Genomic DNA, 26120 nt, shown 5'->3' on the forward strand with positions numbered 1-26120 from the left:
CACGGACCATGTAGCAATATTTCTTTCGGGTCCTCCACCACGCAGTCAGGTGCGGGTCACTATTTATTATTTTGTATTATAATACATTAGAAAGAATGTCATTATTATTGCTGAATAGTAACAATATACTACGAGATTTTATCAAACACTAAATTTAATATTATTAACTTCGCCCATATCAACATAATCCTATACAGTTTACCAATTAACTAATGAAAACTGGAATGACGCATTAAACTTCAGAGTCGTAAACTAGCTAATCTATTGTAATATTAAATTTAGTTAGTTAATCTATCAAAACTGTAAGACTACGTTTTGACCCAGTTTTGGTTTAGTTAATTTTTATAATTTTGAATGTTGTTTCTTATCACAAATTTCCACACGTATACGACATAAAATTGATGATGGTAGGTACCTACCTACCTATACTACGATAACAACAAACGTTTAATCAATGTAAATACACTGTAGATACATGCTCTACCTACGAGGTAAAACAAACGTAAATGGTTCATGCCTTGGTTCGGCCTTATTGCTGTGGCTGGGATTTTTTTTACAATATCTCCTAAATGGAAGAAATCAGTCCTGATCATTATGCGAATTAAGTACTATAGGTATTTTATTCTAATTATAAATATGTAAAATTTAATAATTATACCGAGGTAACTCAAAATTGATGGTAACCGTCTATCGAGTATGCAAAAAAAGAGATAAACTTGTAATGTGTTAGAGAATATGTTATTTTCAATGGTTACGTCAGTATGATAATAATATGCATTAAAGTTTATTACGTAAATGTAACGTGCATTCAATATTTGGGGACAGTCAGCGCGCTTTCTTATACTTGGGTTTTACGTCCTGACCGTCATAAAATAACTTGCTTCAAAATCATGGTCTACGGCGATGGCTTCTACATTTCTATTTAATAATCTGTGCTGTGATTATACCTGACACTACAGAGCCAGGTCTTAATCACATGTTATAATGATTATGCTGGGTAGTAAAGCGAGGATAATAAATATAGTGACAATTAAAATAAGCTCATGCATCTATTTGGTCGCTCAGTATATAGGTAGTTTACGTAATTCGACCAGTGAATAAATTATTATTATTATTATATATTTGATTGTTGTCAGTGGTCAAACGGTAGGTACTACAAATCTGTCTACTATTCTCACCCACTTCCAAAACAAGACAATATGCTTTCTAATATACGTCAGTATCTATTATCTATATTATCATGCCTATGGGGTGTTTACGTATTTAATGTTTTCATTCTTATAATGTTTTGAAATTAAATTTTAATTCGAAAGCCCAAGATGATTAGCGAATTTTTATATTTCTTTCAACTCTATGATATTATTATAAATTGTACTAAAAATTTCCCTGCTGCAGCTACAGTTAAATTGAAGTAAAAAAAATCGCTGGGTATATTGCAACGTGCGACGTGCTATCGCGGCGGTCCATGGTGAAACAGCTTGCCGCACACAATGGGTACAATGCGTGTTTTATTCAAACACGTTTTCATGAACGGTTTAGTTGAGCAGAAAATCTGCACAAACAAGCAAATAATGGCAAAGTATTCCTAAATATAGTGCACGTATTCATTCTTCGATACTTTTACTTTTACCGGCCATTGGAAAAAATGATATGTAGACATATTTTTATTTGATACGTGTATGTATGGAATACATCAATACAGTATAACATTAGGATACAAAATCTTACCTGCTGATTACACTAAAAACCAAATTTATTAATCTAATCCAATATAAATTTATCAAAGATGCGTAATAGTACAGAAGTTTAAGTAAAGAAGTAAATCCCAGTATTGCTAACCGTAATAATTTGCAATAAATTAAATATACCTATTGTAGGTACCTACCCAAGTGCAATAATTTTGATTCCGCGTAAAACGGAAAATACCAAAATTACAAACTCATAAGAAATACCTACTTTATCGATTTAACCCTTTTTTAAGATAAACGAAGAAGGTATCTAGTAGGTAAGTTAATACGTCAAAAGAACAAATTCTTTGTAAAAAGTCAAGTAGGTAGAAATAATAACCACAATTCCACGGACGCCCATATTTTCCACTTACAGGTGGATATGGCAATTTTTTATATCGATGGCCTGATCAGTCTATAAAAATAATAATTTAAAATATATTTTATGAATATTTAACTGAGTCTGAATATGGAGTATGTATCCGGAAAAGAGCTAAGATTCGCGTGATAAATGCAAAAATCAATGGCCAGTGGCACCTGGTAAATTTTGCTAACCCCGCCCCCTTAAAAAAACATAATAAATAATTATAAGTATTGATAATATATTAGGGATAATCTTTCCCCACCCATCATCCTATTTATCTGTGTGCTGGCATACATGTACGTACATATATTATAATAACCACGTCATTGAGATTGCGATTATTTAATTTATGCAATGCAAAACCCCTAGGAACAGCTATTTTTTCTATAATTAATTATCATATATATCTTGTTTGTATTTATATAATACATGATATTGTAATTAAAATTTGAAAAGCAATACCGGTAGGTAGTCAGAATTTTTGTCATAGTCATAGATTTTGTAGAAAGCTGAAAACACTATCGAGAGTGTTGCATGTTCGTAAATGCAGGTTAAATCAGTTAACTCGATTTTTATTGTTCGTACTTATCGAACAGGAAACAATGCTTTCAAACTTTTCCGCTTCACGTGAAAGAAAACAGAGCATGCACAATAAAACTTCAGTTCAATAGAGTATCGAACATTATTAAAAAAAAAACTTCGGAATACGCAGGAATTTATTAGTTTTTTAACGCGTTCCGTTTTGCTTCGTGACATCTTCCACTGAGCTTGACATTATGAACATATTTATTCAATGGAACCACTGAGATGGCATAAAACTATTCCCAATGATTTTGTCGTTTCCATCTGATTGAAATACCTACATCTATTTAATTTATAATCTTTTATTATGTAACTACTTGGTATAAACTATAAGATTGCAGGAAAATGTACAAGACTTCAGTGCCGTATATAGAGAGATATTGTCGGCTGTCTGACCTTCGTAAATGGCCAAATGTTCAAGACATTGGTGATCTGATATCTGATACGAGTAATATGACTGCCCCAGGATAGGGAGTAGTAGGTACCTACCTAATACACTTTGGTGGGAAACCGTCTATAGAAGGCGACACAAAGAGAAATTAAAAAATATGCACTGAATCATGCAGTAATAAAAATATCATTTATCCACGTTGATATTCTGTGAAAATATAACCTAATTAATCTAATAATATTTAATATCTATCTAAAATGTTTAATATTTAAAATTTTACACTAACAAAAAACTGAAATACATACCTACTTACTTATTTCTTATAACATAATTTTATTAGATTATTAATCATTTATAATGATAACGTATTGTAGTTTCGGTGTGTAACATAGCCCATGGGGTAAGTTTTTTATCGTTTCTTATAAAAAATGTTATAACCCAATGCATTGTTATACCTTTATAAGCAAATAGTGGCCATGTTTTGTTGAAACAGTCATGTTGAAATTTGCTTATAAAAGCTTCCGCGTGTGGAATATATTAATGCATTGTGTGTTGACCGGAAATAATTTAGATTTTTTTGAATTCACATCATTCTTTTTACGTAATTTAGAATATTTGATAAATTACTTTCGTATGATAAAAAAAATATCTACATAACATAACCGAAAATGGGAAAATGAACACTGTCTATGAAAAATTGTGCAGGTACATTTTTACATAATATAACAATATAGCGTAGGTACCTAATTACTACCTACATAATTAATTATTTGATCTTTTGTTCTATAAAATAGGTACCTATGTTGGTGGGTAGGTATTCTGATTTTACTCGGAAGAGATTTACGCCTACGATGGCCGAGCGGCTTACGCATCGGCTTATAATGTCGTGGGTCCCAGGTTCGAATCCTGGGTTCGGCAAATACACATAGGTTGTGCAAGTCGCTAACATATATTTCTTGTAAAAACAAAAATCTGTTAAACCTCCCCATGTGTGGAAGTCTCATTCTCATATTATGATCGTATTAGGATCTGACATGGTCAAAAGAAGAAAAAAGAAGAGAGATAGAACTTCGTCTCGTCTTTAATTATGATCAAAAGTTATTCTGAGGGATCCCGGACAAACCCTAGTATTTATTACAACTAGGTAATCTGATAATGATAATATGAAATAATGTTTTTTTATTTTTCTGGTGAGAGTTCATCTTATGTGAGTTGTCATATTATTATGCATCAGTAATCCACACCTGAGCTCGAATAAATTGAATGTATTTCGATAAATAATTGACTCTGTACACCTTACGCTGTTATGATAATGAAGCGAGGTGATTACAAGCTTTGACAAATCGAATTACCAGTCGGCGTACGTTAATGAAAGGGTACGCCAATCAATTGACCCTGGTTCCGTGTGACGTTCCAACGCCAAAATGCTGTAACCGACATTTCCATTTGGATTAAAAACGTAAGAGCTTATTAAAATCCAGTTAAACGCAAATTTTAATGAATTCATTTTGTCGATTGATCATGCTGCGATGTCCTTATTTTGCAAATTGAATTTGCATGAATATTTTTAAGTAGATAAATATATTATTCTTCAAGCGTGTTGGTATAACGTAACTTATGAGTATCTATTTTAATAAAACATTTATATATAAAAAAAATATAATATTTTAATATGGCCGATTAACCATTATTAATTATTATCATTAATGCTGAGAATCGAATGCAAATTATACAATCTAAATACATACACGTTTATATCATAGTTAGTATAGATACACATGCACAGGTCTAAATACATAAAAATATTCATTCAAAACGGGGTCTCTTTGCTATTGACAATATAAAAAATATACTTAATGTAAATATACCTACATGAATAGGTAATAGGTATAGGTACTATACTTATTTACATCAATATTGTGATTCCTAACATAGTTATGTCGGTTTAGTGCGAGTAGCGAACACTAATACGAAGCTCGTGTAAAAAAGCCCTAACAGACACAAAAGTAGACAGGTATCTACCCACAATAGTTTAAAGTTTCTCGACATATTTTATTAAAAATATATCAATATTTTATAAAAATCGTCAACTTTATAACATAAACGAGACATACTTGTAAAACTTTATATAACATTTTAAAACAATGAGCCACGGTCGAAATCCACATTTTAATGGACGTCATTTTAATGGTTTTTAGCAACCCGTCAAAGATTTAGGTATATTAAATACATAACTAACTTATCTACTGGTTACGGTTACACCATCTAGTTACCTATTTTGAAATGTAAAACCGCAGAACAGATAATAAATGGAATACCGATAGGCTATATTCAATACGCCGCATATTGATGCAGGGTTTTTGAATGTGTGAGTGTCATACGAAAATGAAGCACGCATTATGCACGTGCAATAGTGTGTGTAATACACCAACATTAAATGAGCGTAAATGCATAAACCGAGAGCAGTTTTCAGTTTTCGACGTAAACGTATTCTTGACACGTGTGTAAGTTTAACACGGATTCTTCCTTAATCGAGTCGGTTACCTGCTATCGCCTTACCCGTTAGGTATTTTAGTTCCCATTATTTCTGAGTTCCCTGTGTATAACCGACTATATTGAAATGTGGGTATATTATAATATATACAAGGCGACTATCGACGGTAGTTTATGATATGTATGTATTGAGGTTTATAATTGTTACAATAAGTTTGCCGTCTAAACTGTCAAAACTGTCTCGCTCTAAAAGTTAACACAGCCAAGAGAAGGTCTGTTACAACATAGCACTTTTTCACACTTTGTACGGTTAACTTACTGTAACCGAGGGCTTCGTGTCAAACAACACTATCTACAAAAGTGCAAATTTACAGGAGAGCCAAAAATCGTTATTTTAGATTCTTGTAACTCAACAAGGGAAATGTTTATTTAAAACCCAATGTTAATATTTTATAATTTATTGTGTATTGTACATTTATCTTGCTTATGATGATGTTAAAATTTATAGGGATAGTTTTAAAAAAATATGAAAACAAGGGTAACTTATGTAGTTAGCGTTAAACTATACTGACGATTTAACCCATAGCTTACGGGCCGCACAAAATTGTGTTTTTGCTAATTACTTTTCAAATGCAAATTAACACGTTAATTACGAAATTAATTAAAAGTAAGCATTGTGTTAATTAATAGGAAATTAAAAAAGATTGACATAACGTTGTTTGACTATCATGTAGCCGTAAATGTAAAATAACGTTATCTCAAAACACTTTTTTGTAGATAACATTGTCTGACTTTAAGCACCTCAATAGGTACATAAATATGGTAAACTACTGTCGAAAGCCACCTTGTGTATATAATAGACTCACTGGATGGATTATGATAATATTATGATTAAAGTAATTATACCAAAAACTATTGGCTGAAAATAAATACTAGGTACCTAACTCTTTATTTAAACAAATCAAAAGCTGTGATGTTAGTTCGGATCGGATCTTATCCCGATGGCATGTTTCGGAGTAATAAATTATTTTCACCGGTATGAAATTGCCTCCATAATACATACAAACACTATCGACGTAATCTCGCATTCGCAAGCTGGTAGGTAGGTACACATTTTACAGGCACCTGACTGGCAAATCTAATTTGTTGAATAATTTATACGCCGACAATAATTAACTAACAAACACTTGAGACTTTTGCTTTTAGATATAATTACTTAGCTACTGCTAAATTGCTGTTTTCAGTTTTAAAACAAAGTACAGGGAACCGGCGAAGCCTGGCGATTAATACTAAACACGAATACGTGCAGTCAGACAACTTGACGAGATTATTATTTTCTTCGATATGTAGTCAATATTTAACCATCTTTATTCTTCAGTATAATATTATTATATTTATAGAAAGAATTAATTCATTATTAAAAACGAATTTTAAAAAATATAATAAAAATAGTGCTGCGTTGTTTTAGTGATCTAGTCTATCAACTAATAATTAAAACCCAAGGCCAACTATATTCAGAATTGCGAATTACGATGGTAGTGCTAGTTATTGATTATCTTCGAATAGTGCAGTAACCAGTTCGCAATAAATTAAGATTTTCGATTGCATAGCTATTTCGTTCAAATTATTATTTACCATTTATTTCAAAATGCAAATTCAAAACAGTGTACAATATGGGCAATGGTTTTGAATCAAAATTATTTTTGTTAATACAACTTTAAATTTAGTCACTTACTTGACAGCTGTTTCGGGCTATAAACCCAGCGGAAATTTAGATTCGACCGTTCTGAATATGGGTTTATAGCCCAAAACAGCTTTCAAGTAAATTATTAAATTAAAGTATAGAATTAACAAAAATAATTTTGTTTGTAATCTGTTCGCAATAAATGAAGATTTTCGATTGTACTCGTATATTTCGTTCAAATTGTTTAAAGGTTTAAAAGAATACTATTGTGTGTAATAGAAATACTTTATGCAGTCAACAAATGTTTAAAATAAATATAAAGAATAATAAGGCTTAAAAATTATATAAATAGATTATCTACAACGTTTAAGGAATGTTCAGGCTAATGCTTTGAAATACCATAAAATCTCCATTTTGACCTACGTTGGGCATGTGGGCCTTTAAAAATATTATTCCTACCTAATAGATAGACTAAATTTTAAGAATTTTGTAATAAGATATATTTTTGTGGCAACCCTGCTAAGAATTTCTCAGTTACCCATTATTTTTATTATTCTGTAAAGATGAACCATTTCTTGTAATTAGGGTGGAGGAAAAAACGATATGAATCTAAAATAATTAAGATGTTTTGAATACTTGTTTGATTATCCAGCGAATTTTCCCAACTACACAGGTATCGGAATTCGTATCATAGTAAAGTAGCAACATTCTCTTACCAAATATTGAATAGGATAATAACATTGAGCACGTTTTTTGTTATACCAATTGGTATTTTTGTATATTTGAGAGTTCATTATCGATTATCAAAGCAATATTATCCAAAGCGAAATGTAATTAATTTTGACAACGCTATGTGACAAAACCGCAAAATTACAAATACTTATAATAAATTATTTAGGTAATTTAATTCAGATGTCTAAAAGATGAAAAGGCGCCTCTCTAAAATTTAATTAATAAATTTAAAAAAATAATAATTTATATTCGGTAATAAATTTCCCACGTAAGCTCAATAAAATTTTATTACCATTTCATCAATGGTAATATATGAATAAAAAATCGCGGTGTATCATTTCAATGTACCTAATCAACACATCATCATTTTTTATGTTTAATAAAATCAATCATTTGTAGTACAAGATAACAGCAATAAAGACAGAAAAATTAACATAATATGACGACAGCATGATTATAAATAGTGAGAAGGTGATTATGATACTATTATGGAAGTTTTTTTTTACATTATGATTTTTCATACCTTTTGTGTGAAAGTATGAATTATCATTTTAACATAAACGTGAATTACACACTATTTAAATATATTATAATGATTATGGACGTTGTCATCGATACTGAAACTATTGTTTTTCTCTCAAAATTTCCTGCCAAAATATATTTATAATCAAAAATTTTGAAGAAATCCTTCTCATGTCAGATAGAGGGGAGGGAACGAAAATAAACAGACGTTAGGTGCTTAAAAGTAATATTGTTATTTATATTTAAATTATTATGAGTGAGAATTTAAATATGCACACGTAAGTAATGATTTCATCGTGCATAATATGTTTAAGTTCCAACGAAAAATGAGTTTTTTATTTTTATATAAAGCCTTAGACATGGTAATTCTTAATGCACAATATAAAAAACGTTATGTTAAGAGTAAAATGAATTAAAATTACTAAGTAGTAGATAGAAAATTCCTCGTCTACGTTCTGTTTACTTGTCTACGACAGTGCGGCGTCTAATTGTCCTGGCGTCCAGTTGTCCCATTCCCGATAGAGGATTCTGTAGTTCCCTTATAAAATCGCCGAAGAAAATTCCAAATATGTTACAAGCGCCAATGCCCAACAATACCACCGAACTGTTCCTTATCACTTTGCAATTTGTATAATAAATAGTAAAAGGTTTCCCCTCAATATTTTGGTTTATAATAGTATTTTTTTATATTTTGTATTAAAAGTATAGACAATTATCAGTGGTGTGCGGTGACTTCTGAGATGATGAATTCTCTTAAAAATAAATGTTTTTTCATCAAACGAAAAGTAGTTACTTATTAAAAATATTTTTATGCATATTATATTAAATGAATATCTTTAGATAATTAACGAATACACCGCATCCGTAGCACCTGTGCAACACTGGTAATTGAAATTATATTAGATAATAATAAAAACAAAATGGTGAAATCGACCATTTAATTGAGATCAATGAAAAAATATAGGTGTGAAAGACCTATATTTATTTTTTATTGACATATTATGATGATTTCTGATTTAGTCAAAATAAGTTTTTGTAACTATTTTTAGCAATAATCGATGTCAAAAATGAAACACAAAAAGAAAGAGGGATTTAATGAGGTAGGTATTGTTAACAATGAGCAATGCAAAAATAGATTCAATATTGATAATGGAGTAGGTAGCACCAAGTGTTGTCAGTAGAAAAATGTTAGAAATAATAGTAAAAAATGGCTGAATATTTACCGTCAACGTATGTATAGAAATTGTCTTGGTGGCAGGCCATTGTATCACGCGCTATCTTGGAGCCCTCCTGTCCCCAGTACTTGAGATCTGAGCGTTCACCAGAGATTGCAAAAGAAAACTAAATTAATACACTGCACACTGCAACAACGCAAAAAATATCGTAAAAAATAATCAATTATTTTCCGGCAACAGTTTATATGGTATATATTTTATAATCGAATCATGTAATGCCGTGAAATGGCCGTATACATGTTACAAGGGTTCTCAAACTCTCCCCAATAACGACACAATATCATCAATGTCTTACTGTAAAAATGTTATAACTACATAATAGTAATTATTGAGAAATCAATAAAAAACATTACTTATTGTTGTAATTTTTTAAGTTTAAGTAATGGATTTCTGAGAAAAATATATAAAATCAATGGTACATGTGTATTTTATTTCTAAAGAATATTATTTATTTCTTTCTGAAATCATTATAATTTATCTAGCCAGATGCACCAGTTTTCAGGTGATTTTTAAATTCTTAGACCCGTTTCACACTGGACACCTAAGTGACTCCACCATTTACATAATATAAATGAACGCGACACTCTTGTGTCCCCGTCTAAACGCGCCCATTCAGTTATGTGTAAATGCGGAATCTCGTCACGCCGGTGGCGCCACACGGGTGTCCCGTGTGAAACGGGTCTTAGTCGTAAGAGGTACGATTTAAAATAGTGATATGACTATTTAAAGATTATATAACTATGCATTTTGCCAAATTTCATGAGGTCAATGCATATAATATTATCATAATATGTCATAATTGTTGAATTCATTATAATATCGACTGTGTTTAGGAAAATGGGGGTAACCCTATATTTTTCGAAAAGTGCTTTTATTATATATTAACAATGTATACAACTAAATACACGTTCTGTAAAAAGGAAGTAAGCCGCAAATGCCGATTTATTATCTAAATTCAGGTTTTAATTAAGCTTTAATTAAATTTTAATTTAAGGAGAAAAGCATTTACCCTCAATTTTAATGATTTTCTGTAATAACTTCTTTAATTATTGGTAGATCGAAAAGATATTACACCAAATCATCAATCATCATGCACCCAATGTATGTGCCTATTTTTTATTAATATTAAACCAAAATCATTCAAAAAACGTTTTTTGCCTCTCCTGTAAAATTTGTTCTGTGTGGATAACGCCCTTTTTCCTAAACACGGTCGATATAATCACTAAACATACCAACCAATATTACTACTCGTTTTTACTCGTTTTACTTTCGTTGTACTATTTTATAAATATCATTGTAGTGACAGACTCTGTTGAGAACGACTGGTAAACTGTACTCACTGTTAATAACATAGATATGAAACCGAAAAACGATTTGTATTGCACTTGCTAATTTCAATATTGTTTGTTACTTTACTTTCCATTAAAATACAATCGCAACAAAAGTGTTTTTTACCTTTTATTGTACTTACAACAAAATTGAATTTATGGTAAACCCCATAAACTTATTATACTATTATTTCACTTGCAAATTTTGTATCAATATTTTTATTGTACCTACCTGATAAGAAACAATGTAAATCTAATAATCTTATATAGGTATATATTATTATAGAATATAATAATAGATGATTACAGCGTATTATATATCAACGAGTACCTATATGTACTATCTCAATGATAGAAGGCATTGTAAGTAAGAATGTACAAAATATTAAAAAAATCAACTTAAAATTAACAATATGTATAATTCTCGCTTCTGAGCGGAGCATATTGCCAATAATAAAACCTACACAGATCGGTTATATTAATATTAACTATTATCAGAACACAATATATTGAAAAAAATAAGATACCTACTTATAGGGATTTATTTATGCCCAATTTATGATTGGACACACATCTACGGTTTCATAAACTACTAGCTATTACATAGTTACGTCCTGTCGGGGTAGGCAACTCATCCACTGCTTAGGGGCGTCAAAAATGATGGGAAGAAAATAATACAATTTTTCATAGTAGGTTTCGCCATTATAGCTAACAAAATATACCTCATCTGAACGATATTATATACTATATAGATAGATTTATTATAGATTATAGACATTTGTCAGTTAAGCATAGTTAAAAAATGATAAATTATTACAGATCACATCTCGTAATGAAATTAACTATATGGGGATAAAATAGAAGGGGGTTAGGGTTTTATGTCTGCGTAAGGGTAGCATATTTCTTATAGACGTCACTTATAATAATATTATGTACGTATTTTATAATGTCCAAAATATTGCACGGAAATATTATTATTTGTTAATATAAATTAAAAAAAACTTTGAATCCTCATCCAAGCTAAAATTTTATTATAAATAATACGTAGATTTATTTATTTACGTAGATGCGTTTCGGTACGAAATAACATTGAGTAAGAATTTACCAAATTAATTATTTTCCATACAATTAGGTGTAATGAAAAACGATTTGTAGTCGCGAAATGATAAGCTTTCAAAGCTAGAAAACATTAATTTCTGGGAAAATGAAACAGCGTCATCGATACCTACCCAGCTGATTGCATTCGACGAATTGACTTTTCGGCACAACAAAGCATTTTCAATTAGCGAAGTGCAACTTTTTTGGGCAATAATTTTCGGACTAGCCTTAAAGCTTAGCAATGGCGTACACTCAGTAGGGGTAAAATTATCATGTTTTTATAATTTAAAAAGTTTAAAACCGTTATTAATAATATTCAACGATTCAATTTACGAATACGCTTTACTTTATATTGTTAGTAGGTATAGTAACTACTTACTCCTTGCCTAATTAAAATAAAAAATATAAGTAACTAGAATGGTGTCAAATTCTTGTCTTGGCCACAATGCCAGACGAATCAGTCCTTTCTTTACCTATGTTTGATTCTGTTAATAATATTTTTTACTAGTAATTCTAATTTATAGATATTTATTTTGATTTATTCTGAAGCTACAAATATCTATATCATTATGAAATTAATATTCACAATTTAGTAGTAGGTAAGTACTACATACATAATATGAAAATATCTTGTGCGTTTCTAATCTACGGGCATCCTACTTCATTACGACAATTTTAACATGAAATACTTATCCAGAATTTAGTGGTTACGTTACAGGTATATATAGTTATTTTTTCTAAAGGGTATATGCATGAGCATGAGATGTTGTTAAATTATGTATGTTCTATAAATAATAATATAATATAATAAGTATAAATTATTATGTATAAAATAATTTATTAAGTTGAATATTAAAAAAAAACAGATAACCGGACTGCTTTAAAAATTACAGACCATAGCTATCGAATATTGATATATTCCACCTGTCTGAGATTGAGTATAAGTGGGCGTTGTTTTATAAATTCTTAAAATTGGGTCTACCTACCTAGCTTATTCGGGGTAGGTACTTCCATGTATCTACTTTATAATTTTTTTATTTAGGTAATCTTAATACTGTTTTTCTAATACCGCATCCATTTCTTTGTTTTTTTTATACTGGTTTATTACCTACTACATATTTTTGTTTTTAAATATCATGTTGTGAACATCTTAAATTTATATTTTGTAAAGTTCACTAGGTACATATAATAAAATAAATAAACTTGAATTTACTTCATAAATTTTGTATTTAGTGAAAATAATATGATTAGTGTAGTGAATATTTTAAAATTTTAGTTTTAATAATAGGAAAAGGTATTTATTATATATATATTGATAAACTATTTTGTAAAAATCAGATAACCCACTCTACGCCAGTGTGTTAATGCGAATGTGACACTAAATGCTACCTTCATTTGTTTTTAAAATTTTCTGTCATCGGAAATAATTTAAGTAATTTAAAATTGGAATATTTGGTGTGACAAAAAACTACCTACATCTCAAAATACCTTTTACCATTTGAAAGTAATAGGTAAGTGTATTATGATATAATAAATGAACTCATGTAATCATTGCCCTTTCCAAATCTGAGAGGACGTCTATGAACGGAGTCAGGTTTGCCCGATCGAAAATTCATCGGCTGACCGCGACCCTGACCCGCCCCAGGCTTTTGTTCCTCTCATTATTATAATGAAAAAATTAAATCACTGCCGCGACACAGCTGTTGCGTTTATAACTCACCAAACTTTGACACATTTTAATAATGTGTTCGCGTATCAGCTTTTTTTATTATTTCACAAAGGTCTTTTTTGGATTTTTTTTCTTTAATGGAATGTCATAATTTTGAATATTCAATATTCAATGAAATTTATGAAACCCTGCACCACGTTTTATTCACATAGTTGGAGTTGGCAATCAATCTACAATAAATATTATATTAAATTATTATCGATGTCTCTTTCTTTCTCTTTAATATTATTGTTCTGTGTTCAACCTAATAAAATTACACATTATTTATTACTTATGTAAGATTATTAATTCTATTAGAAGGTATCTTGCTACAATTATTCTCAACTTCTCAACATATTTTTATAAAACCAAATTCAATGAGCTGAGTATGTATAACTATGCATAACTATAGCGATATATTTAAGGGTAACTATATGATGAATATCTAGAGACAAATTACGACACATCGACTGCTTAATCTTTAAACCGACAAACTGCATTTTTGGGCAAATTGTTCAGGAAATATAAAAAACATAATAATTTAATTATCAAGCGAATTTAACAATTCCAAAAATACATTAGGATTTTTTTTTACAAATGACCTGCACTATGAATTACACTATTTTAGCTTCCGTTTTACATACATACTTATAAAAAATATATAAACGATATTCGAAATTTGGCACGTCCTGCAGTTGGCTGTTTTATTTGAAGATCGATAACGCATTTATTCATAGGTTTAGTGTTTGAAATTTTGTGTGAGGATAGGTATAAAACTTGTTTTATAACAAAATGCCATCAAAATCTCATCTTTGGACAAAAGTGCAGTGACCTGGTTTGAAGATTAAGCAGTCGACATGCAGTTTATATAAAATCTATTGAAAAACAACATGGAAAAAATAAAGGTAGTGCAATTTAAGATGGAAAAATACTTACATGTTGAGCATATACCTACCACTTGGCAAAATTGTAGTTATACAGTGGAACAATAAACTAACCAACCTAAAATCTAAACCTTAACTAACAACCATAACAATGCCATATAACCCGCTAGATCAACCGACTTGTTAATTGACAATGACAGTAAAGTACAAGAAACTATAAAGTGCAGTTGTCATATTTTTGTCATCGTTTAACAGTTACAAAATAATTTACCTAAACCATAGGAAAGAGAATTTTTAAATATGGTATTATTTTCAATAGAAAAAACGAACGGAGCTTTTAAGACGAGGTGAACCATAGACAACATGATATTAACTAAGGACAATGTTTCTGCATAGTGTTTTGTGCTAAGGAGATTTTAGTTATGACAAATGTTTCTGCATTCTGCTCTTAATGTTGGTCGAATGGCTAGCAAATCATAACTCAGAAAATAGTGTATTAATAATACCTCCATTCTATGGAGGTCCATATAGTCTGATTCGGAGTGAGAATGGTAATTTACCATACAGGTAGGTATTGAATGTATTTCAAGTGCTTTGTAAGCTTCGTGAGATGATAATAATAATATAATATAATATTTAAATTCCGTCCGTCATCAAACGGCCGGCCTTGAGTGACGAACAAAACTCAGACGATACCTATAAAAGATCTCTATTAAGTATCATCAAAATCATTATACGTATTACGGAATTGTGTGAATCAAGATCATTAGTTGGATCGATAGACCAAATTTCGTTTTACTAAAAAGCGAATAATCATCGTTCGGAATATTGATTACTTTAATGATGGTCTTTTATTTCAACTTAAATAATCATCAACACTATTCGTTATTATATTATGTATACTTATGGATATCGGGTCGAGAATGAAATTGAATTAACTATAAGTAGGTAGTAAAGTAAAAGCTTTTAAATATGTTATCGCGGACGACACAAACTGACACGATTCTAATAATTATTATGACGTGCATTCGATAACCACATGTGGATGCAACAAATTGTTTTAACAATTCCTTCGTGAGCATAATATTATGTAGTTATAGCTGCGGGTCAGGTATTCATAGCTAGACTAAAAGTGCGGAGTGTCTCTGGGTATGGTGAATTTCCAAGTTTGAAACGATGATAAGCTATAGGTACAGAGCCGGCCCTCTCTCACCCTACAGCGGTGCTATAAAAGCGATCTACGAGCTGCAGGTCTGGGCGATGGCTCTCGCCGCCTCAAAAATCAATAATAAATTAATATGAATATAATTTCGAAATGGACCCCCCAAACCGTTTTTATTTGCTCTCGCTTGCTTAAGTAATATATTTTCTTTGAATATTATTTTTTCCTATTCAAAAGTAGATACCTATTAGTGGGAACTGAAATACGTAACTGGTAAGGAGAAGCAGGCAACCGATCTCGAGTAAGGAAGAATCCTGGATTAACTTAAACACGTGTCAAGAATAGGTCAAACGTCGAATACTGACAACTGCTCTCGGTTTATGTATTGACGCTCATTTAATATTGGTACACTATTGCACGTCTATAATGCGTGGTTAATTTTTGTAGGACACTCTCATACGTTCAAAACGTTTTTGTATTGGTATTCCTATAGCCTATCGGAATTATATTTATTATCTGTTCTGTGCCCTGAAATAATGACTGCCCTTTGCAATAAAGGACGCACGGTCACCATATGTTGATATATTATAGGTACCTAATGTACCTAATATGATATGACGTGGAAATTATTTGATACGTTTATTTAAGGAATACCGTTACTTACACTAATTTGACTTTGTAGGCATACTATAACTACGTAGGTATTAAGTTAATATAGGTAACCTAATGTGGGGCCACTCGGACCTCTATAATTTCCATTGAACGGTGCCACAACGTCTAAATGGGTTAACCGGGACCACAATAGCATACAGGCCCTCCAAATTTTCCTCAGATCTCCGTTAAAGGATATAAGTTAATTACTTACTTGAAAGCCATAAAACTTTTAGTTTCAAATTACAGTAACATCGATCCTTTGAACGAATGCCTGCGACTCCTTGCCTAAATGCCGAAAGGGTCTTTTGTATTAGGTATTATTAATGCTGTCAGAGTCAATAATATTCGGATATAGAATATATTCGGCTCTCAAAACTGTAATAGTTCGGCTATAATATTCTCAGTTAGTTATATTATTAATTTTTTATTAACATTATGTGGCAAATACTTAACCCTCAATTTCTACTAAACTGTGCTATTAACAAATGCATATTCTTTCTTATAAGAAGTAGCTATAAGCATAGGGTTGAAAGATAAGATTTTTAAATATTTAGATATTAATCCGAATTAAATTTTCTTAATAAATTTGAACTATTTTTTTTTTTATAATTTTAAAAATTATTGGTTAATCACATAGGTAGGTACCTACGTAAGTAACGTAAATAATAAAAAAATAAAAATTTAACATTCATTAAAAATACTCGACTTGAACAACAAAAAATCTTCGACCTGGTTGGATTTGAACCCACATCTATTTATTTGGTAAAAGACAAGTCCAGTAGGCGTTTTTCAAAGATTGTATTTTCTAATATTACAGATTGCGTACTTAAATGTAATTCCGGAGCACGGATTGAATGAAAATGATATAACTTTTAGTATGCCATTGGTATGTCGTGGGATGGTTCATCCCTTTCGTATAGATAGCACAATGTGTTTCAGCATTGCCGATTTTTAGAATATTTGGAATATAATTCTTTGACAACCTATTTCTATATAATAAAAAAAACGGTTTATTTAACTTAGTCAGAGTTTCTAGAATAGGTTAGAGTTAGTCTGAGCTTAAAGTTTAAATATCTATGTAGATAAAGCTGATTTGTCTGTCTCATTAATATTAAATTAATCCAGTGCTCACTAATTGTTAGACGTTAATTGAATGCCATAATAATTTTTAAAAGTGACAAGGTAATACATTGTTCATACAAAATTTCTTCCACAAAAATGATCTTTACCTCTTGTTCCCTCACGTTTTCCTACATTACACTAACAGTATCGTATCATCGCCTTAATACGCGGTATCAATTACACTAATGCGTCCAATGAGACACCGCAATTGAAGATGCTGTGATATATTGGTTGCAGTTTACGAGCGCGATAAGCTTGGCTGCGAACACGATATTACGGGAGAGCTTTTACGCATTTAAAATCTTGTTTGTCTCGTTTACACCTGCTACAACTCCATAAGCCTGTCTCACATGAGTAGGCTTCGCAAAAGTGACTTTGAGTGTTTTGTGAGGCGACTGAACGTGCACCGTAGGGTGGAGTATTTTGTTGACTTCAATAACGTAGATATTAATTTATAGTATTTTTTTCAAAATATACGAGATGAAGTTGAAACCGCATTATAAAAAAAGAGATATAAGTATTAAGGTAAAGTAGTGAAGAAATATTAATTAAACAATAGGACCTAAATACTTACTAAATAAAAATCCAACATCCATCCAAAAATCAAAATGCCCAAATATATTATAAAACTAAAAACTAGGCCATTAAAACTCTAGTGAGATTCGATGATTTAATCGACGAGTTGATTCAAAAAAAAAATATACGAGTAAGTATAAAATATGTATGTCAATTTTTATAGAAATCGACATTTGAATACCATCTTGCGGGTATTTACGATAATAATATCTATATCTGTTTTTCGATTTTACAAATATGGCATAGGTCAGAAGCTTATATGTAAGTCTGAAAAATCGTTGTTCCTACAAAAACATCATATTGTGTTCCAAAGATTTTTTCTCTCTCCTGAAAAATCATATTTTTTGACAAATGTCGTTTTTGTAACCAACTCGTCAATCTTAATCCTACTCAGTGTTTGTTGACTTTCTTTGATGCAACAAACTCGTCAAAAATTTATAAAGAGGCCTCGAAATATTACAAGCCAATCATAAACTAGATAGGTAGGTAATTAATAACAAAATAAACAAAGTAAAAATGAGACCGTACGAACGTTTTATTTAGAAAATAAAAATTAGATTAAAATTGTTTTTTTTATCGTGTCCTACTCAATAAACATTGATTTTCTATCGAATATTTATATTGAATAGTCGATTTTATATGAAACTGGTTTTGTGATTTTTCACTGACAATCATCTATTAATATTTGAACAAAAGGTTAGGCTTATTTCAATAGAGACAACTCAGCTCATCCTTTTTTCAATTACTCTTTCAGTGGAAGTTGACTTATTCTGTAATCAGGTTTAAGTAAGTAGGTACTACGTACTATTAATGAAAATAACGATTATTCTTTTAATTTCGCTAAACTTTTGGTATATATCGAATCTCGTGACCTTTTACATAAATTCTGAAGATATCCTGATCAACACCAAACCAAATCAAGATTTACATAATTTTAACAATATGCATTCAATTTCCACCAAGTACCTTGATATTACTCTTATCAGTTACATAAATAAATTAGTTTTCTTTATTGTATTATTATACTCATTAACTGCGATTTTGGGTGCTTTCACTCCACCCTTATGCACACAGGTGGGCGTCTGTCGGCGTTTAAGGCAATGAAAAGTTCCTCATCTTTTCTTCACCCGTGGCTCTTCGTCAACTCTCGTGAAGAAATATTCTTAGCCCTCACGCCAAAGGATCAGAACGGATAAAAAATATAAATAATTAATATTATCTATTTACATAAATGATTGAATTTAGTTTAATATATTATATACCAGATACCTACTTATCTGTATCCACATATTGCAATATCAGTACACCACTGGGATAAATAATTATTCACCCAGCTTTTAAAGCTAATTAAAAGTCTTTAAATGAATTCATATTATAGCTTAAAGCTTTTCAATATCTCACGTTGGTTATTATAACTCGTACCTACATTGTACATTCATATAAATAATAGTTTATTTTATTTTCACAGTAATAAAAAAACAAACCAACAAACGACTCCAATTGGCAATAAATAATAATTAATCAAAGCAATATGTACCTATTCATCTTAAAAAATATGAAATATTAAGTAGGTAGATTCTTAATTAATTACTTTCGCATCTCGTTTATAAAATACTAAAAAAGTTACCTCGTACATAGCAAACAGGTTCGTTCACTAATACTCTTGATACATATTAGACTAGATTGTGGGTAATTTATAATATTTATACCCAACCAATTGATGGGTAATGTCCAGAATGGTAAATTTTAAATTAAAATAAATACTTTAAGCAGTGGTGGCCTTAGGGACTCGGAGGCCCCAGGCACATACTTGATTTTAACCCCCACCCCCCATGATAAGCAGTAAAAAACCGTATAAGTAAGTACTTCAACTACCTATGTACCTACCTGATAAATATAACAATATTTATGCCCTATTGATGTTAGTTGCAGGGATTTTTTTTTGCTTTGGGTCAAAGTACCTACTTACTCATTTGTTGAGAAATACGCATAATTTCCTGATTTTAGTACTTTTGGTGATTGTACGTCTGGTTTGGACTGTTTTGAGGCCCCCTTTTAAACCCATTGACGCATCGAATCGGCGTCGTCTGCGCCCAATACAATCGCCCAAAATTTCTTGTAAATGCCAAAACTCTAGGTAATATTACTATATACCAATAAGATATAATATTTCCAATATTAAAAATCTGTTGTTGAATATCAATATTGTCAATAGGTCGTACGATAGCCGATAGTGAATTGTTGAGTTTTCGATAAATACCGCGAAAAACGAAAGCGTTCCTTTTTCAAAAGTGAGAAAAGGAAATTATCGAGTATGGATGGCCACATCACGTTTTGGTTTTGCTGAGCGTTCGCGCCATGTTCACATGAATCAGTCCGCGGAGTGGGACGGCCGATCATATTATGAAGCTAAAGAGTCCCGGGCGGCTCCTTTGATCTTCCGCTCGTACCGGCTATGTATCATGTATTATGTGTTGCCACTAATTCCCGTTTTCATCGCAATCTCCGACAAATCTGTTCGCTTCACGTGGATAGCGATCGGTGGTAGGCTCTATCTACTTCGATAGGGTCGACGAGAGCGGTGCCTGATAAATACATAATATGCCATAAACCTGCGACAAGCATCTGTTTTTAACTTATTTATCGGATTATTTGCTGGGACGGCTGATGTATTTTTTCGTATGAAATGTATGTCACGTTACCTCAGCATGTCTATCGCAACGTATGTAAAACAATAGACTGATCTAAAATCTTTGCGTATAATATTATTGTCTATGACTGCAGTTTTGTCAACAATAATAATTAATATGTAATTACATATATAATTTTTTTTTGAATCTATGGCATTCAATCACAATATAATAAATAAATACTTGTTGACAGGGACGGCTCTAGTAAAGGAGCAAAGTGTGCACTGCACTCCCATCATCGATTAAATAAAAATATATAATATACAACCCCCATGTATTCCGAAAAATGCGATATCGAAAACTTATACGAAATCAATCATTTTGAATTCCGCGCGCATTCGGGCAATAGTGATTTCGACGCGCAACGCCACCGTCTACCAATACACACGTAACTACACCAATGAGACGCGACTAATACACATACCTCCATCGGTGAGACATGGCAAGGAGCAAAATTCAAAGTGTACCTTGAGTTTACACTATTTTTCACGCATACATTTAAAAATTCACAACAGCAAATGAGGCTAGTAGAATCAAAACCAACAAAGTTCTATAAGACTACATGAATCTTCGTTGGAAATGATGTTTTCCAAGTTAATGCTTCAGGAGGTTGCCTGTACCTAATGCCATAGTACACAAAGCTTAACTCGGCGTTCGGACAATAAAACCATACACTGGCCGATATAAATATTCCAACACAAGCGCTTAGGCCACGCGTCGAGATATAGTTGGAAGCCTAATTATTGATGACTAATGTCATGTCGATGCATGCCGTGCAAAAATAAAAACATATTCCCGACTTATTTATCAAACGGTTAGTTTAGTAAGTTTAGTTCAACGTAAGCCGCTCCCGGTTTCACCGATTTCGCCGATATTATTATGCTAAGGTTGGTGGATTAATTTTTTTATTTTCATTTTGAGATTACCCTATTACTATTAGCAATAGGTAGGTATCTTAAATTTGATGTACACACAGTTCAGTTCAGCTTGTTGATTTTTTTAATCAGGTGGGTATTTCACAGAAACGCTGTTATTGAGAATAAATAGGTACTTAGGTGTAGAATTGTAGACGTAAGTGGGTGGGTAGCTTTTAACAATTAATTATCCTAGTGTTTGTCGTATTGAAGTAGGTACCTAGTTACATAGGACTTATAATATTTATTATTACGTTTATTTTGTACAGATAGGTAGGTAGGTATCTATTCAATAAGAAGGAAATGGAGCATAGGTACTGTCGTTGAATGAGAATTTTACAAGTGGAAATATTATTGTTCATCGTTATTTTAATGAGCGATTCACATCGAGACGGATGACAGTTTACATTGGCCGACATTATTAGCTCAGCCAGGTATTCATTCATTGAACGGTACCTATCTACCTATTTATAATTTTTCTTATTTGAAACGATAATGGGGCCCTATTTCGTGGTCGATTTGAGATTAGGTGGTACCTATTTTGATAGGTAAGTAAGTACGATAAAAAGGCCCCATTTCTTTCGTGGTCATTTTGAGATTAGGTAGGTATCATTAACCTTATCATTAGGTAGGTAACTGTGTAGGTAGTATGTCGATAACTACCCACTGTCCTATAGTTTAATGGGAATTAATTTTCCGAGTCGAATTCATGAAGCAATTATTATTCACATCGGCGCATCATCTATTTTATAGGTGGGTAAGTATAAATACTGCTTTCGGATCACAATAAGTGCTAATACTTTGATACAACCCTACCTTGGATAGCTGCCGTAGCGGCAGAATGTCATCAATGGGAATTTAGAGCATAAATCGACGATTCAATGCAATAACGTCATCGTAGGTATCGTGACAATGCATTCATTAAACGAAGTTGCGATTTTATATGACAGATCACAGCACTGTCGTGTCGCGGGAACGTTCTGCGATTTGAATCTGACATGGGCTGATTTTAAAGAAAATACCGAAGATATTGATTTTTCCCACTCAATATCGACGTTTCGGCTTAAATATGTTCAATAAGCATGTCACTCATCATGTTAAATGTGCCGAAATTCCTTCGTTGCAAAGTTTATATCATTTTTTGCAGTTCGACGTTTAACATAGGGGCAGATTGGCAATGCGCGGAGGTGACATTTATTTTTTATAACTTTTATTATAACTATCTTATTACTCGATGGACAACGTTAAAACTTTGGGGAATATGTAAATATGCATTGTCTGAAACATATCTACAATGCGGCTGCACGCAATGAATTTTTAAAAATCGGCGGTCACAGTTAGAGTTCCGTAAACAACGCGACCGAATTATGCCAAATTATCAGCTATGTTTCGCATTAATCATTTCAAAATCATACGTATATTTAAAATGTGTACTGAAGAGAGCTAGCCGCCTACCTAGCCGGCTGGCTTTATATTTTAGTAAATGAATTTTTTTAAATCGGGTAATTTAATACTTAATTATAAATAATGAATAATTATTATTAACGTGACAAATTTTAACTTAAAAATGAACTAATAGTCTTATACAGTAGAGAAGATTTCTACGTTACTGTTGGAGCATTATTGCTACTTCAACTTTTCACTAATAATAATTTACTGGAAGTATTTGGCAAAAGTGTTACCCTATTAAAAATAATTTGTACAATCCCGATGATTTCAGTATGAAGTGAGCGTTGTTTCTCAACTTTAGAAAAGGTTAAGTAATTTTTGAGAAATACAATGACTCAAGACAGGCTAAATGCTCTTGCGATGTTAAGTATAGAAAAACAATTGATATCGTCAACACCAGACTTTAATGTTCGTGTTATCGACGTGTTTTCAAAATCGATGGAAGATGGGGACTTCTTGCATAAATAGGTGAGTTTTTTTTGCACTCCCTCATATTCTTGTCACCGGCCGCCACTGCTTGTTGATTGTTTTTAAAAATGTTGATTTTTTTAGGAAACTACAAATTTTTTTAACTCATCGCTCAATGATATTTTTCTGTAAGCTATTGAAATTTCATCGAATTAGGGTGTCTTTATTATTAGTGTGTATCAGTAGTAATATCGTATTCTCATCTTATTTCCCGTGAGTATACCCGACAAGTGTGTTCTTTTTCCTTGATCTCCATAGCCTACCTCTTTCCAAAAGTCACCCTTCGCCAATGCTACATACTTATTTATTTTTATTGATCACTCACGTCTCGTGAATTGTTTTCACGATAACTTTGGTCGTTTTTTTTACAGCATCCTAGTAGGCTTACATTTTTTAGTTCGAATTCCGGCAATCCTAAGCTTTTTTTAGCTGACTAGTCCAATGAATTAATAAGAGTGTTGGCCATTCATAGGCGAGAAAGGTCGTATTTGATTAATCTGACACAGGTACAAAGAAAAGTACGAAAGCACAGAAAAACGAATTATTAATATCCACAAAAACGTGCGTTTGTATTGTCACAATTGCCAATGGGACAGTAATAATCTTAACACAATGCTTACGGGCCCTTTTAATTAATTTTGTAATTAACGTGTTAATTTGCATTTGAAAAGTAATTAGCAAAAACACAATTTTGTGCGGCCCGTAAGCATTGGGATAATTATTATTTAATAGAGAATATTTTAAGTATATTATTTAATCATATCAACTTGAACATAAATATTATCCCTTTAACAAGAATTAAATGTTAATAAAGTATTCGTTCAGTAAGAGACGAGAATACTGTAAAAATAAGAAACTTTGTTTCTAATAAATCTATATTTATTCAATTCCAATCTAACTTACAGGCACAGGTCTACTAAAAATACGTGATGTCCAGCTGGTTGGTTGCAGACAACTAATTGCCTAAATACCTACCTATACATTTAAAGGCGAACCAGTGCAACATATCATATATTAGAATATGTAGATCATATTTGCGAAAATTATTGACAAAATACAATTATAATGAAGAAATTACAGGGAGAAAAATGGCACAACTATAAATATTTTCGCCTGCAGCACTAATATGTCTACGAACGATTTCCTGCACTGTATGTGTAGGTGCATATGTAAATTTGGTAACATATTATTATAAGAAGGCTTTTAATGGTTTAATAAATGCGTTCGTCTGAGTTTTAATTTCATCTTAGAATGCTAAAAAAGCTCACTTAATTTAAATAAAAGCTGTTTCGTTATTATGTATTCTATGTAGTATGTGTATGTGGTATGGTGATGTCGAGTGGTAATGTATCTGCTTAGTAAGTCAAGGGTGTCGGGTTAAAATCCCGGGTCTGGCAAAATTCACATAGTGTTTTTCATTTTCAATGTGTTTTTGAATCCAGAACATGGACCTAATACGTTAATCGAAGTGGCTAACATCCATTTCTCTTAAAAAAATATGTTACGAAGCCTATTCATAAGGCAGCCAAGATCTAGACCGAATTGTAGAGCCAAGTAAAAAAATGTAATAGGTACAATAAAGTACTGTTTTAAGCCCGAAAAGACAATTTTACCAATATTATACTAATTAGGTACCTACTTATTTAGGTACTACATAGTCATTATAAAGAAAAAAAACTTGATCAATAATAAAATTATTGATAGACAAGACAACTGTTTAGCACATTGCACAGGTTAGTAGCACTAAAGTTTATAAAAACACACATTTTTTTAGATAGGTATAAAAAATGGATAACCTATATTCAGACCTGATGATATTGATTTCAGTCGGAACCTTTTGAAAGTCAAAATTGGGCTTCCCGTAGGCTCTGTCTGTCCCTTTGATAAATGAATAGCATGATATACATACCTAATAATAACATGCATCATCCCCTGCAAAATCTCTTTTGGCTACTCATTTATTTTGTACCAGTAAGATTAGGAAATCCAACAATAAATAATAACAACAAAATAAGGTACCTATATTTTTTTACGATTTAAAAAATAATACCTACCCATTTCATAACTATTTTATGTTATCAATTGTTTTAATGGACTGTGACTATCCTGCACATAGCAATATTTTTTATTAGTCAGTAACTAAGTGGCAGTTAATAATATTTGCTATTGGTAGATATGCAAAATTCCATATGTTTTATTAGGTATGATCATTTAAAAATATGAAAAGTCAAATTTCTTTAAGTGCGCGTAAATATGTGCTATTTATTATCTCAGGTGTGGTGTAGCTAAAACCTATGTAGGACTGAAATTGGTAATTAGTAGTGCATGAAACGTGGT

General features: G+C 31.4%; 1 protein-coding gene across 3 annotated transcripts in view; it reads right to left on the reverse strand.

Annotated features, from left to right (window-relative positions):
• The window catches only part of gsb (paired box protein gooseberry), a 79466-nt gene that overhangs the window by 40054 nt on the left and 13292 nt on the right, over positions 1 to 26120 (reverse strand). Inside the window, exon 2 of one of the 3 annotated variants that reach the window (XM_085952689.1) lies at positions 9719 to 9805. The exons of 1 other annotated variant lie outside the window; for it this stretch is intronic. In XM_085952689.1, the coding sequence (XP_085808815.1) occupies positions 9719 to 9805 (87 nt within the window). Of the gene's footprint in view, positions 1 to 9718; positions 9857 to 26120 lie in introns of all 3 variants that reach the window. One more of the 3 variants, XM_085952692.1, reaches the window with a different exon arrangement.

Source organism: Rhyacophila brunnea, unplaced genomic scaffold (assembly GCF_057557595.1).
Source record: "Rhyacophila brunnea isolate RB1 unplaced genomic scaffold, BYU_Rbru_1.0 scaffold_3, whole genome shotgun sequence".
Classification (NCBI taxonomy): domain Eukaryota; kingdom Metazoa; phylum Arthropoda; class Insecta; order Trichoptera; family Rhyacophilidae; genus Rhyacophila; species Rhyacophila brunnea.